The 16,018-nt window shown below is 38.3% G+C and overlaps 1 protein-coding gene across 2 annotated transcripts in view; it reads left to right on the forward strand.

Moving 5' to 3' along the window:
• Positions 1 to 16,018, forward strand: part of phf14 (PHD finger protein 14) — an 82,007-nt gene that overhangs the window by 56,030 nt on the left and 9,959 nt on the right. For both annotated transcript variants that reach the window (XM_028035621.1, XM_028035620.1), the window contains exon 17: positions 2,059 to 2,176. In XM_028035621.1, coding sequence (XP_027891422.1) covers positions 2,059 to 2,176 — 118 coding nt within the window. The remainder of the gene's footprint in view (positions 1 to 2,058; positions 2,177 to 16,018) is intronic.

Consider the following 16,018-nt stretch of genomic DNA (forward strand, 5'->3'; position numbering starts at 1 on the left):
GCAGTTTTCCAGGCCCATGTGGAGTTAGATTGAAGGTAAATAAAACCATTTCATCTTTAATAGGCATAAATCATAATATTTAATCTTTTTCTGATTGTTTTAGGCTCACAATAGTTTCTGTGAATTCATTCTTGTGACAGAAATGAAGAGATATTAAAAAAAAATAGCATGAAAGACCCAGGCCTTAGTGCAGAGGATGTAAAACCTGCAATATGTGGAATGTGGTTATTTGTGTTTGATATCACAAACACAAATTTGTGATATCAAATTTGTGTTTGTGACTTATAGATCAAAGTGTTCTATAAGTGAGCGTTTACACCAGCATTCCCAGTAACAGATCACCAGCAGAGAACCGGACCTTCTGCTGCTGTCAGTTCTGTGACCCAGAACTTAAAACTTTATTCAGAAACATTGCAGTTGTTTGAATCTCTTTTCTGTCACACTGGTCAGTCTCACAGTCTGCAGTCAGGATACTCACTTTTCTCACATATGATAGATGGAAGAAAAGATAACATACTGATAGAACAGGACTGCAGCTGCAGTTAAGCTCCTTCATTCATTTGCTTACACATAAATATCAGAAAGTGTATAGAAAATAACAGTTGCAGCTAATGATCCCGACTAACCTGTGTGGAGGAACATTTAGAGACAACGGATACTGACTTAACACAATCTGCAGACATTAACAAATGTTTTGTGTTGGGGAAACAAAAACAAAAAGAAAAAACTCTGCAAAGGAGAGTGTTTTCCTACCTGTTCCCTATATGATGATGTCTGTATCAAAAGTTTTCTACGTCTATTTCTTTGTCTTCAATAAGTACCTGTACATTTGTTTGACATATTCCTGTTAAAAAGGAATCTTGTTTTATCAAGAAAAAAAGTCTGTATTCTTTATACATGAATAATCTATCATATAAAATGGATCCAGATGACACTTCATCATCTATATATGGTAATTACTTCCTATTTCAGCAAAGACCTTTCTGTTGTCACAAAGGACTTTAAAAGTTGTTTTTATTTGCTAATGTTTTATGTTTTATTTCATATTTATAGGTCTCAGCACTCTAAAATGCAACAATATTTCCCTTTAATAAAGACAAAACAAAATTTTTGTGTTTTAGTAAATATGATTTACCTACTAGTTTATTTTTCTTTACAAATTTACAGTTTTTCATCCAAATACTGAATGAGAAAAGAGTTGGAGTTTATTCCCCAAAACCAATCAACAGTTCACAGAAAATCAATTTTAACAGGTCTGACGATCATTTTTTAAGCCATCTGAAGTAGTTCCTTCCGTCATCAGAAAACCATTCATACCAGCTGTATTTTACAAGCAGAGGTTTTGTCAAAGAAACTGCACTTGCAGTGCTGACTAAGAGAAAAGGACAACTGAAAGGAAGAAGTCCTTCCAAAACCATAAATTTTGGATTCATTATTTTTTCTCTTCTCGCCTTTTTCTGCAGAAATTGGTTAGTAAAAGCATAACACATCTGAATTATTATAATGACTGTCTGATAATGGATCAGAGCAAATAAAGGAAGTTATCAATCAATCAAGTTTATTTGTATAGCACATTACAGCAGCAAGGCAGTTCAAAGTGATTTACATAATAAAAAGTTATCACCACAAAGGTCCGTAGTTCTTAACTTCCCTTTTAACATTTATAGAAATAGATGGGTTAACGTTTTCGTGCCATATTTGTTGTTGTTTTTTTATGTATAGCAGGTTTTTCGTGTTGTGTGTTGGAGTTGCGTCTCTTCTCATGAGCTTGAAGAAACAGTCCAGCCTTGGGAGATGTAACAAGCATTTCTCTGACACTAACAAGACCTGTATTTATCAGGGCACTTAGAAAAACCACTGAACAGTGCATGGCTGTGTAAAGTCAAGGGAGTACAGTGATTAAAGAGGGGTAGAAATACATTAGCAAAGTCTCATGGGTGACAGCTTGCTGCCTTGTTATCATCCATCATCTCTCCAGAACCGCTGGTTTGATTGAAGGAGGGCAGCAGCATTATTTATGTGACACATAACACAGGCCCTTCCTGTCCTGTGCCTCAGGTGTGATGAGTGCCAGCTCTGTTATCACTTCGGGTGTCTGGACCCCCCGCTAAAGAAATCCCCCAAGCAGACTGGATATGGCTGGATCTGCCAGGAGTGTGACACATCATCATCCAAGGTGAGTGGAAGCGGTCTGCATGTGCAGAAATGTTGTTGGTGTGCTAACTGCCTGCTGCATTAAGGAACTTTTAAAAGGTTAAAACGACACAAACAAATAAGTGTTTTTAATCCCAATTTTTGTTTTTGTGTCAAGTAATCTGCAAGAGTTAAGCCAAGGTTTTTGAATTTGGGTTAAACAAGTAAGGTAATCTTAATAATACCTTTACACGTAATTGTATATCCACACAAGTTGTCATGGCTGTTATTGTGAGCCATGCTTCAGTCTGTCACATAGATTGCTTCTGTCTTCTTTATGTAAATGTAGTGGGACTGTTTGGTAGAGAATGGACTTAATTTCAACCAAGTTTAACTATTTTTTGCATATTTATGCACATTATAGGGGGTGAGGTATTTGATTTTCTTCTTTCTTGAAAAGAAGCAGGCATTTCCAGAGGTGCAGTTGGGAACATTGAAGTACAGGCTACTGAAAGTGTAACTACAGTACATTATATCAGTATCTTCTGGTAAAAAAAGATGTACAGTCTTTGGAAACAAAAGAAAATACAGCTTTACTTCTACAATTTACAGATCAAGACACAGTACAAGGTTTGTTAAATAGCTTTAAGTTAACCTCAAATAAAAAATAAAAACCAGCAGAAACAATTTCCTCAGTCTTGGAGGGACTTAGTTGTTCCTAATGATAACAGAAGCCGATATTCTCAGAAGTTTCAGCAACTTTCACTCCCAGATTTCATAAAACTGAAGTACTCCATCTCCGACTCTACTGACCTCATTACTATGTTTATGACAGAATCCTTCAAAAGATATTGAAAAATGAAAGCTTTTTACTCAGGTTCAGTGTTGTTTACTGAGGGTTCCTCCTATTATGTAGGAAGAACGCCTCTTCTCTATAAAACAAATACTTGGTTTGTCTTTGTATGAACCGCAGTACTTCTGAAATAATGTCCTCTAAACAGAAGATATCCAATTTGACAATAGTGCTGAGGACAGCATGCATTATTGCAGACATACAAACAGCAGGCATGGTGGTGGAGGTTAATGCTTTGGGCTTCAGTGGTTCTTCTTGCTGGCACTCTTTGTATCTCTTTGGTGTTTCAAAGGACAGCAAACACATTCAGTGCAAACAGTTGTACATGTGATAAGAGAGATCTGATTGACTTCCTGAAATGACTTTGAATACATGCAACTGTGAGGGTTGCAGGTAATCCTGCCATGAGGATTCTCTGTCTCCTTTTTGGTTGTTTTTGTTTTAAATAGCAGTATATGATAACTAGTTGAAGCCTCTCTGTCAAATGACAATTGTTTTCTTCTTTTATTTGTCATCAGAAGGCTGCATTCTTCCTTGCTCCGCCTGCTCTTTGTGGAGTTAAAGGCTGATTGATGCTGGAGCAGAGGAAATAAATTACAAGAAGTATGTTTTAAATGCTGAGTCACAAAAATGAAACATTCATTTATGAGCAAAATTGAAAGGTTATAGCTCTCTGTAAATGTTAAGTGGTCCCTGGATAACAATCCATTAAATTCAAATTTCTTTTCAAATGGACTTTTCATATGACTTTTAATATTCAGCGGTACAGTTAAAGAAAAATTGCTAAAAAAAAAAAAAAGGTTGTTTAGCAAAACATACCAATGTTCCTCGTCCTGCAGGCCGTTAGAAGATCACCAGGTTCACAAACCACTGAACCTGATTCAGATCCAAAATGCTTTGGAGATAGTGATGCTTTTCACTTGGCCAGTGGGATTAGAACAGGTTTCTGCATTGTGGTGCTGCGTTGCCTCATGAGCAGAGCACGAGTGAGCAGAGATTACCGGAACAAGCTGAAGGTTTTCTGAGCTTTTTTCCTACGGTGTGACCTGGGATCTCTCCTTACTTGGAGCAGAAACGTCATAAAATGGCTACATGTTATCATGTAGATGCTGTCTGATGCTTGATTTGGAGACCTGGTAGACCAGGTGTAAATCTTTACAGTCCTTATAACAGTGAGCTTTCTCACATCATGATTATTATATTCAAAGGAATGAGGATGTCATGGATTATATGTCGAAAGTTCCTAGAAACTCCCAACTCAAAATTGCAAAACTGAAATTTCAATATAAAAAGCTTAAGTTTACTTTAATTGTTTGAAATTGTAGGAGGTTAGGGTTTGTAAAAACCCAACAAGTATTTCTTACAGGGTTGAATATCTGCCCTCAAATAAAACGCTGGAGTTTTGTAAATGATGAGATTATGTTTCTGCAATAAATGAATTTATTTTTTAGGCTTTCCTGCGTTTTTTTCAAGAGGTAACCATGATGGGCGCGGTACACAACAACAAGCCATGTTAAACATGAGCACTTCAAAACATTCAGTCTGTTCCCTCAGAGACGGCTGCTTCTCCTTCTATGTATGTAGAAGGAGAAGTTGTAAAGTGAATGTTGTAGCTTCCTACGCTGCCCTCCCACTTATTCACATCAAACAGGAGAAGCTGCAGGGCTCTGCCTCACAGCAACGGGATGTTTCATTGGTTAAACAAAAATAAATCTCAACTTTATTTAGCCAGTCAGGAATCAGAAAAAAATCTGTTCAATAACTTTTCAACGTATTACTTTTGATCATCTCTTATTTCGGCAGTGGACTATAACACATTGTTACATGCAGAGTGAATTGTTTTCTAAATAAGAAGAATTTTATTTGCTTTAAATTCATCTAGCATATTAAGAAGGCACAAGTAAGTAAAAATGGATGAAAGAAGCCAACACGTGTTCGCCGCCACTTACATGGCAGGGTCTGCATTTTGAGAGGCAGTTAAGAATGTGACATTTTTCAGAAAGCATGATTCACGGACCTTTTAAGGCGCGAGGTGCTCAGAGTGTCTCAGTAATAGCAAGTGTGGGGAGATAATTGACTCCACTAAGGGCATCTAAAAAGCACTCTGAGATGAGAGCTGTATTTAAGGAAAGTTTTATTATCCGCCTCTAAATGCCAAGCCATGCACCGTTTTTGCCTGTGGTGGAGGAATGTTTCTTAAATGCCAGCTTTAAGTGCAGAATATTACCTGATCTGTGCGTTTGAGATTCATCTGGCCAAGATAGTGGGGCGGTCAACTTATGGCTGACTGTCTTCTACACAGACTAGTGCAGGAAGTAATTTGCCAGATCTCCCTGCTGCCACTGGTGTTATCTAAGAAGGAGTGCAACATCTAAGGGAAGAAATAAACAGAAGATAACAGAGTTTTATTTTAACTTTGTCACAAAAACCACAGATTCCCAAGTAGTTCCAAACATTACATTTTTATTTTTGCCAAGTGTCACCCAAATGCTGATGCAAAGGTCACTTTGTTCCACATGAGCTATTCAATTTTGAGCTGCTATAGAGCACAAAATATAAGACCTCCTTCAGATTTAAATAGAAAACATCTTAAAAACACAATCACTATATGTCAATGTTATTTTTAGTCCATAGTATTAAGAACAATGTGGTTTTAACACAGTGATTAAAATCTGTCATTTCATTCTTATTTCCCAAAATAAAAGTCACCTCAGGACACTTTGAAAGAGCCAGTTTGTTTTCAAATATATGTAAAAGAATTCAGTCCAAATTCAGCCAGACAGAGGGAGATTCACATCAATATGAATACAATTCAGTAAAATTCATCTTCTTTTAAGAAATAAGGAGGCACCTTTTTAATATTTAATGACTCTACTTTTTTCAGTCAGACTACCAGTTTAACTTTGTTCCAAAGAACTGTCTAGCTAGTGAAATTAAAACATTTTCAACCTTTGGAAGTGAAACAGACTCAGCATAGTTTCATCCCTCAAACCACCTAGAACACTCATAAATGCTTTTATTTCTATTTTATTTCTATCTTTTTTCTATTTTGGGGTTTGTCTTTAATTGCACATGGAGGAGTATAGCTATGGATTACAAAATCAAATGAGGCATCCCAATATAAATTCAGATGTAACAACAGCAGCACAAAGTGACTATTTTTCATATGATTTCTGTGATTCTATAATCCTTCAACATGCAGTAAATCACAAAATCAAAACATGATAAGACAGTGCTGTAGCTATTTACACAGGTAAGAAAAGCACATCTTTTCCCCCCAATTCATATCTCTTGAAAAAAAACTGCAGAAAGTTTGATTAAGCTTGTTTGAAAACTATTTCAGTCCGATGTTCTGTTGTCTGTATTTTGTGGTAGACATGAGGCATCAGAGGTATCTTATGTTTGACAGAGTGAAAAATTACATATAAATATTATAATAATATATATAATATTGTTTTATTTCTAAGGTAGCACTCTTGTGTCAGATAATCTAAATCAACGTTGGGGAATAATTACAACTTTTTAAGATTTACAAAATCACTGTTAGCCTTCATAGCTGGAGCTGAACCCCTGAACTACACAAACAATGCCTAAACTCAGCTGGCATGCTGGTGGAGATAAATACAGGACATTAACATCCATCCATCCATCCATCCATTTTCTGTACCCGCTTGTCCCTATGGGGTCAGAAGGGGTGCTGATGCAGAAGGGGTGCCTTAGCACCCCTTCTGACCCCAGCGAACGTTTTGGGAGGGGTACACCCTGGACAGGACGCCAGTCTGTCACATTGATATTCTATTTACAAAATATAAACAATAATATGTAAACATTTTTTGTAAAAAGTTATTGCCTGAGCTCTCACAAAGTGAAAAATTCCATCAGCCGGGGTGTGCCGTGGTGGCGAAGGGGTTAGAGCGACCCATATTTGGAGGCCTTGAGTCCTCAACGCGGCCATCGCGGGTTCAACTCTCGGACCCGACGATATTTGCCGCATGTCTTTCCCCCTCTCCTTCCCCGTTTCCTGTCAGCCTACTGTCATATAAGGGAAACTAGAGCCCACAAAAAGACCCCCTGGAGGGGTAAAAAAAAAATAAAAAATTCCGTCAGCCGTTCCATCAGCAGTGCTGAGCCTTCTTCTGCTGTATTGGTTTAGCCAAGTAGGAGGGACGACCGCTCCAAGATGGCCGCCGTATTTCCTGCGCCCGAGTAGCCAATGGGACATCTACTCTTGATTATGTCTATGGTTCTCTCCACAATTTCTGTCCATGAACACCCAGTTTAGCGAACTACAGAAAGTTGCCTCTGACTTGTTGAAACTGAAGGTCCAAACCAACTATGAACTCAGGAAAAGCAAAGTGTTTCTTTTCTCGCCTGTGGAACAGTGGCTTCTGAAGTATATTTTTAGAAAATTATCTTCGAAAATTTTTTTTTTTTTTTCAAGTTAAGTTTAAAATATTAGATGTAAAATATTTGCCCTTTGTCATTTTAGATTGTGTGGTTATATTGTATTATATTATCTTGGTTATTTTTGAACGCATCTGATTGTTTAGTTCTGTAAGATGGTTTTCTTATTTTCTTCTAAAGGTCAGAATAAATGAGATTTGGTTGATGTTTCAGAAGAAAATAGCATTTTAATGATGATTTGTCTTTGTGATTTGCTTGCATTGTTGAGGTATCTGCAGGCAGGTGTAATTACAGAGGAGCCGCTGGTTGCTTGTGTCACTGCAACTGTGAAGCTGAATGTTGCCACTACACACGCGTTTCAGCTGTACAAAAGGGGAAATAAAAGGCTTTATTGGACACCCTGGAGTTCATTATAGAAGCTGTGTTTCTCTCAGCCTGCTCCGTTTAGATAAACCTCACTCTGACCAAGGCCATATCCCTCCCGCTCCGGGGCCTTGCTAAATTGATTTCAGCAATAAAGTGACAGTCTTGCCGTAATATACAGATGGCCTTTAATTCAGGCTTGTTGCCATGCCAAGGGGCTCTTGTTTAAGGCTTTATTTATACCCTTGCAGCGGTGCCTGGCATGCTGGGCTTCATGGTGAATCAGGAGAGGAGATTTTGATAAAAGGTTTGAAATGCCAAAAGCTCTTAAAGTTGTTCAGACAGTGTTTAAAGTGCTCAACTGTGAACTTGTGTGGGATGCACCACTCAGGCTGCTCTCAGCCTTGTTGTTATCAAAAGGTTTGCAACTGTTGAAATGAACGTCCATAAAAGTTTCATTTGCTTGGCTGCCACCACAGCCACAGGCCAACTCCTACTCTGCTAACGATATAAACTTGAAGTTGGGTTCTGACCTCAGATTATTCGGCTCTGTTTATGTCTCGTAGCGCTTTTTCCCGGTTAACGCTGCTGACTTTGGCTACAGTGTTCTTGAGCTCAGTGCGCTGTAGCTGAGGTATTCTGGCTCTGTTTTTCTTTAAAGAATTTTGCATTCACAAGCTGTGCCATCAATCAGTGGCTTCCTGCCTGACCTGTGAAAGACGGTAATTAAATTAGCCTAATTACCGTAATGAAGTGTCACAGTCTGCTGCCTTTACTATATGGAGTAAATTGAAAGAAAAATAGGCATCATTACTCATCAGCTGCTGTGGTCTTCAGAGGGGGGGGGACGAAAAAAAATCTGTCAGCTCCTCATCCTGTAAGTATCTGTCTTAGAGGAGAAATATAGCCTTTAACCTATTTTTATTTTCCATATGAGGCGTTTTTCATTAGCAGTTTGATTGGATTAATCTGTATCATTGGTGCATTTATGAAATGAAGATAAATCGCCTGATTTGAATTTGTTGTCCTCTATTTTTTCCTACGTGTTCAAGTTTACTCCTAATATCTCTGTTGGGGAAGAGTGCATTGGAAAAGTCCAGCAGTTAAAGCTCTGCTGAAGTGTAAGAGTTGATTACAGTTTGATAACTGCATTATTGATGCTTGTCTCGCAGACATAGCTAAAGCGTAGCCACAGTTTAATGTGATTTAAAGGCGAGCGGGGCCAACTAGACCAGCCCACAGGGAGCACAGTTGTGGCCTTGCGGGACGCCAGAGGCGAAGAGAAAAATCAATGCCTGGGAGTCACCTCCATCACTTTAACTAGGCGCTACAGACGTGCATGCCCCTCTCAGGGCCTAATTTGTGAAATAAACTGAAGTGTGTGATTTCTGTTGGGATCCCCAGTGGCTTGAGTGGCCCATTTCTCTGAACCCAGCTCTGTTCTAATAACCCTTTTAGCAGAGAACGTACATAAGGCCACTTGTCAGACTCCCCGGTATTATCTGACCATAAAGCGTTGAGCAGACTCAGAGAAGCGGCCGCGCAGCCTTCGTTAGGGTAACAGCTCTACAAGTCCCTGGCTCCTGCTGTGCAGGTTGAAAGCATGTTTCAGTCCAATGGCATTCTGCAGTCAGGAACAACTACTTCTCTCTATAAATATTCATAATGATCTTCTCTTTAGCAATTTCACCACAGCTGAATGTCTTATTTCTTTTTTTTTTGTATCTTAGGTTGTCTTAAGCAAGTTCATGCAAACCAAGGAAGTAAACAAAACTGTACAAAGAACTAAATTGAAATTTAGAAATTATCCGAGACACTAATCCCTGGCCATGAGGCCAGTATCTCCATGCAGTAGATCTGTTCGTACTTATTGAAACATTGGACTTTATCTGCAGCAGAAGGTCAAATGAGAAACTTTAGGGTTGGACATTCATTTAGGATAGAAGTTTATCATTTGTTCCAGATGTTAATAAGTGTATACAATGTGTACAGAAGGACAGTTAAGTATCTGTGTGCTTTGATTTGAACAGGAGCAGGAATGGCTGAAGTGACCTCATGAACGTGTGCTGTACTCACACTGTGGGACAGAAACACTAAGAAAACTGCTTCTGGTTCTAAATACAGTTGAGCCCAAAATGATTCACATCTCTGACTGATTTAAACCTACAATTATCAGCAGCACAAAGTCAGCACCTCACCATAGAAACCACAGAGACGTTTTTTATTTATTAGTTACAATTTAAAATATGTGATAATCATGCACAAGATGTTTACCTATTATTCTGATACTATTTGAATTATAGAATGTTTATGGTTATGGTTGTTGTAGTTTGCCTTGCAGCATATTTTTCAGCACAGCAATTCTTAAATGTCCTCACATATATTGACATTGATGATTAAAAGTTGGTAAGTTCTTTTATTTATGACCGAATAAACAAATAGTTCCTGATAGTTCTGCAGATTAGTAACACAAATTTCACTTTCTTATAACTACTAATTCAACTACTAACTACTAATAAACTAATTCAAACCATTTTCTTCAACTCTCATCTGTCATTTGAATATTTGACCAACTTTCATAAGTCAACTAGCTTAAGAATGAAAACAGTGACACCAGGCATGAAGCCATTAGCTGTAGCAAGACATTCACTGCAAATACACAAAGTCTTACCAAGTATTTTTGGTCTCGTTTCTTGTGCAAATATCTTAGCACACTTGAAATAAGATAAAACTAACTTACAAGTAACCTTTCAGTCAATAGTTCAATAATTCTTTAATAGTGATTAAAACGTACTAGTTCCATTGGCAGATTATTTCAGTTATAACCCTCGTCCTGGCTGTTTCACACTGACTTTGCCTGCGCTTTTACTTCTCCCTTTCCTGCTGTCTGACCGTCATATTTACTGCGCCGAGACCGCCGGAGGTTAAACCCTAACCAGGTCCAGAACATATATGTTTTTGCACCTGTCTTTTGAACGAGCTCTTCCCTCATGCTCTCAGCCACGCTGCTTCTTGCTTGCTCTGTTTTGATGACGGCCACATTCTTACTTCAATGAATGGGTGGATGGATGTTGCTGAGAGAAAGCTGATTCTTTCTTTTACAAGATTTTATGGTCTCAGGTCATTGATACTTGCAGGAATTTATTTAAGATTTGTCAAGAAAACTGGTATAGGGTTTGAGATCTTTCCAGGTACACGCAGAAAAAGGTGCATAAAGGCTTAGGAGAAATAAAGCAATCTTGTGTTTTGATTCATATTTTATTATGTTGAACATGTATTAGTACAATTGGTAAGATGTGTATGTGTATAAGTACTCACTGAATGATTCTGAAATGTATGAATAATGATCTGTAATGATAACAACAAATAATTATGGTTGATGAGTTATAATCTGAAAGAGATGTAAGTTTTAATGAATATTAGAGCTGAGATGATTTAAATGATTTCAATACTAAGTTGTTGAATATGGTTGATAATGTTAACAAGACAAAGAGGGCAGTTATAGAAAAGAAGGAAGTTGGAACAATACAGTCAGCAGGATGGGTGAGGCCCGGCTGACAGGAAATGTCGCAAGTAGGCAAAAGGTTGCTGGACTCAGTAAACAGGATGGGGGCCGGTACTTTCCACCGGAAAAGCAGCAGATGTTCAGGAAGTCATGCAGACCAAGCTGTACACACACACACACAGAGGAAAACAATATAAAAGGAGGCTGAAATGAGAAAGCAAGGGTTCTTTGTCCACGGCGCTGAAGGAGTCGAAACGGGGAAGCAGAGGAAATAGCAACGGACCGCACCCTGGAACCACGGGAGACTTGAGACTCAGCGCCGCCAAGAAGGGACAAGTTCCGGACGCCCAAGCCCGAGTTCCTGATTCGATCGTCGGTCTTGCCTCAACCCAAATATATTGCAACAGACTTGGAGAAAAGACAGAGTTCCCGGAGGGATAAAGAGCTGGGTTTTTAAAGGATTTAAACCCGTTCTACTTTGCTACTATTCTAAGGAGGATTTTTCCGCATAAGGACAAAAATTCTGACCAAGGCTTCTGGATGTTCCTGTTGCTAAAGATCCATCAGCAACTGGGTGTGAGTTGAATTTGCCCCCAAAAAATCTATCTTAGAACATGCGACATAAGTTAGGGAAAGGAGACAGCATGGTATGGTTATACACGTGGATCTTATTATACTGCTCTCGAATTATATACAATTGATTATTGATTTGTATGTCACATATCCCTGCTTAAGCTTGCTTAATAAATTCATACTCTAAAATTCTAATGAGGTTGGTGGACATTGGAATTAATTGAGTCGTTTAATCATTTTTCAGTTCTTTTAATAAAGGTAAAACTAATGTACATGGTTCTAGTAAAGAGGAGGCTTCATAATTTCCTTTGGTGAGAGTAAAATAATGACCCAGGGACTTACATCCAAGTCACTAAATTTAATCTAGCCGGTTCCAAGAGCAAGTTATATTTTAGAAAGCGAGCTACCGTTAACAGAAGTGGTTATTGGAATTATGCAGCTGTGAGGGCTACTCAGCTGATTGTTCCTTAACTGAAAAGGGTCGTAGCTTCTGGATTGAAGGTAGTTAGAGCTAGACGAATCGCTTTCGACACCAGTTTGAATAGATTATCTCTTATAGATCTCGTTTAGGGTAATACCCAGGTCTTAGAGATTTTCCGGACCTGTTAGACAGAGAACTGGTCAGTAGTCAGCCCCGGAGGGTTGTGATGAAGTGGGCGGGGCTAGCTATTGCAGGATAACGGACAGATTCCACCACACAGATCTACATGTTTTAGCATCTGATCTTTGGTCATTTCCACACCTTGACTCAAGCTTTTCTCCTTAAGCTTTTCATTTTATTACTGGGTTACCCAATTACAGACTAGCTTGTCTCAAGTTTAACAGTAAAACACTGACATTCATGGTCAACCATTGTCAAGGTGATTACAAGCCAAACCTGATCAGTAATTTTTGAAATATAATGTGCATTCTTATATTTGTTCTTTGCTGGCAGAGTGTTTTCAGTGAGTATTCAATCACAGTCTGACCTCAGAGGGAATTGTTGGGACCAGGGCCTTCTCAAACTTTTCTCAACACAAAACTAACAGACAAACATTTTTAGTTTGGTGGCAGGGCTGTTAGATCTACATGTTTTTCTGCTGTTTTTAAAGGCTGCAGTCTAGAAATAGAGACGTCCTTCTCTTTCCAACTCTACATTTCTTTCAGGGATATTTGTAGTTATCAGACAAGGCGATAAAAGGGAAACCTGCTTTTGCATTCCACCTCTTATTAAATTAGCCATCGCCTGGTAAGACCATCTCAGTATCAGTCATGCCTCACTGAAATGGAAATTTGTTTCTTACGGGGAAAAGGGAGCATTAAACAGTGCCCTTCATAATAAATGTAACTGGAATTGCAAATATGAGCAGTCATCAACTTTAAATGTTCTCTCTGGTGGCTGCTTTGTGGGGGTTGAGGAGCAAAGGTTTGGGAATGTGGCTGAGGACAGAAGTGGGTAAATGTAGCGAGTAATGCACTGCCTGAACAGACTCATGAAGCTGCTGTTTATGACCCATGAAAACGGTGTCATCCCTTGAATGGCAAAAAGATCTCCGTTACATGGAGGAACCAAAAACAACCAAAACACAGGGAAAATGTGCTCACGTTTGTAAGTTGGGTAATTATTTTGTGTGTTTTAGGATTCTTAGAAGAAATAAATACAGAATGTGTGCTACTGTGTCATGCTAGAAAAAAGTGTGAAAACAGGAAATTACTCCATCTTAATCAGTAGACTAGAACTCGAAGCATTTTATGAAACATAACTATAGCAGAAAGAGCAGAGATTAGGTAAAATACTTCCTGATTATTATGATATTCTTATTCCTCTTTCTGCTGCATAACAGAAGATCAGAGTTTGTACACTTATCCACCTCATAAAACCATTGCACGGGTAGATTTGCACCTCAAACTGGTTTCCAAGGAAACATCTTTCTGTGCTTTCACAGTTGATTTTGAGGAATAAGCAACAGCAGATTTTTGTCGAACCAGTTGAAGTCTGATTGTAAAACACCAGCACTTGGTGCTGAAAATTAGATTTTCCTCTGAAAGCTGAAGCAACAGTGAAACACATTCTGTTATATTGTCAGAGCAGTTTGTTAAAATTTGCTGTTGCTGGTTTATAATAACCTTAAGTTGCTGTTGCACTGTTTACTGCCATGTTTGAAGAGAAGTCATAAACTGCTTTTTTCCCCTCTGAAGCACCATAAGAAACAAAGTGCATTTTGACAAACATCAAGTCCCACCGCTTATATGAAGTTTCCGTGTCATTTCTGATGCTGCCTGTGTATATATTTGAATGACAGTATTTCTTGCATAGAACCAGCTCACCAGATGTCTTCAATGTTTCTTTACCAGTGATTTGTACTTGCATTTTCAACGTACCTGTTGCCATTCCATCTCCTCTCAACCAGTACCGTTTCTTAAACCATTACTCTTCTAATGAATTCTGAAGATACAGTAAATCATTTGAAAATCCCTATGTGTAATTTAATTTTGTTGTAATTTTTATTTTAATTTATTCACTCTTAAAACTTTGACAGCTTGACAATGATTGAACTAAAATGTTTCTGAACAACCTCTTGCTGACAGATGTCACTTTTTGAAGTCACAAAATTGCATTTCCTTCCAGTATAGTAGCTGATGGAAAATGATCTTTATCCTTGATTGTCAGCAAGTAGGAAATGAGAGAATGTGGCAGATCGTTATGTACCGTAACATGTTGGGACCAGAATGAAAAACAACATAAGGAAGTAGGTGGAATGACCAACACCCAGAAAGAGTCCTGACTGTGATAATGACTTGTATGATCAGATGTGCATTAAACCGTCTAAAAATTTTTAATACATATTTGACATATAAAATAGAAGTTATAAACACAGCTTGGTATAAAAAATTTATTTCGTGACTCTTCTGCAAGTATTTTGGGTAAGAAATGCAAATAAACAATAAATCACACACACACATGCCCCAACACATATATATATATATACACACAGCAGGACAAGTTCCTTTGTTTTTGTTGTACACTGAATACATTTGGGTTTAAGATCAAAAGATGAGCGTGAAATAAGAGTTCTGAATGTCAGCTTTTACTTCCTGATTTTTACATGTAGGCGTTCAGTAGATTAGCATATTTCACCATTTGAGTTACACCACAGCATTGTTAGGTGAGCAGATTTAAAAGAGCAAATAATCTTAAAGTGAATAGTATTTAATATTTGGTGGCATAACCCTTGTTTGTAATGACTGGCTCAAGCCTGTGAGCCATTGTTATCCCCAAACTGTTGCATTCTTCATTTGTGATGCTATTCCAGGCTCTTACCACAGATTCTTTCAGTTGTTTTGTTGTTTTGGGGGATTTCTCCCTTTAGTCTCCTCTTCAGGAGGTGAAAGGCATTCTCTGGGTTGATGTCAGGTGACTGACTTGTTCAGTCTAAAACATTTCACTTTTTTCCCTGATGAAGTCCTTATGTGTGTTTTGGGTCGCTGACCTGCTGCATGATAAATTCCTCCCGATTACGTGGGAGGCATTTCTCTGTAAATTGTTTATGTACGCTTCTGAATTCATTCTGCTGCTACCATCATCACTTATATCATTAATAAAAGTGAATGAGCCTGTTCAGAAACAGCCATGACATTACCTCCACCATGCTTCACAGATGAGCTTGTGTGCTTCAGCTCAAAAGCAGTTCTTTTCTTTCTCCACACTTTGGCCTTTCCCTCACTTTGGTAGAGATTCATCTTGGCCTCATCAGTCCATGAGATTGTGTTCCAGAACTTTTGTGTCTTATCTCGATACTTCTTTGCAAATTGCAATCTGGTCTTGTGATTCTTACTACTGATGAGTGGTTTGCCTCTATATTTCTGCTCTCAGAGTCTTTAAACAGTGTATTGCGATACCTTCACCCTGCACAGTGGGGTTGTTGTTGATGTCACTACTGATGCTTTGGGATTTTCTTCACAGCTCTCACCATATTTCTGTCATCAGCTGCTGCTGTTTTCCTTGGCCGACAATACTTATTTGCTTATTTGCAATACTTAAAGGTCTTTCACAGTGGACATCCACCTAAGATAAAAATTTCAGATCCTCCATGATTTCTAAGTGGGAGAACTTGCAAAGTCTCAGAGTATTCAAATACTTATTTTCCTCACTGTATAATATGGAGACATATTTCTGAAATACTTCAAATATTTCAAGATGAGAATTT

Source organism: Xiphophorus couchianus, chromosome 13 (assembly GCF_001444195.1).
Source record: "Xiphophorus couchianus chromosome 13, X_couchianus-1.0, whole genome shotgun sequence".
In the NCBI taxonomy this organism is placed as follows: Eukaryota; Metazoa; Chordata; class Actinopteri; order Cyprinodontiformes; family Poeciliidae; genus Xiphophorus; species Xiphophorus couchianus.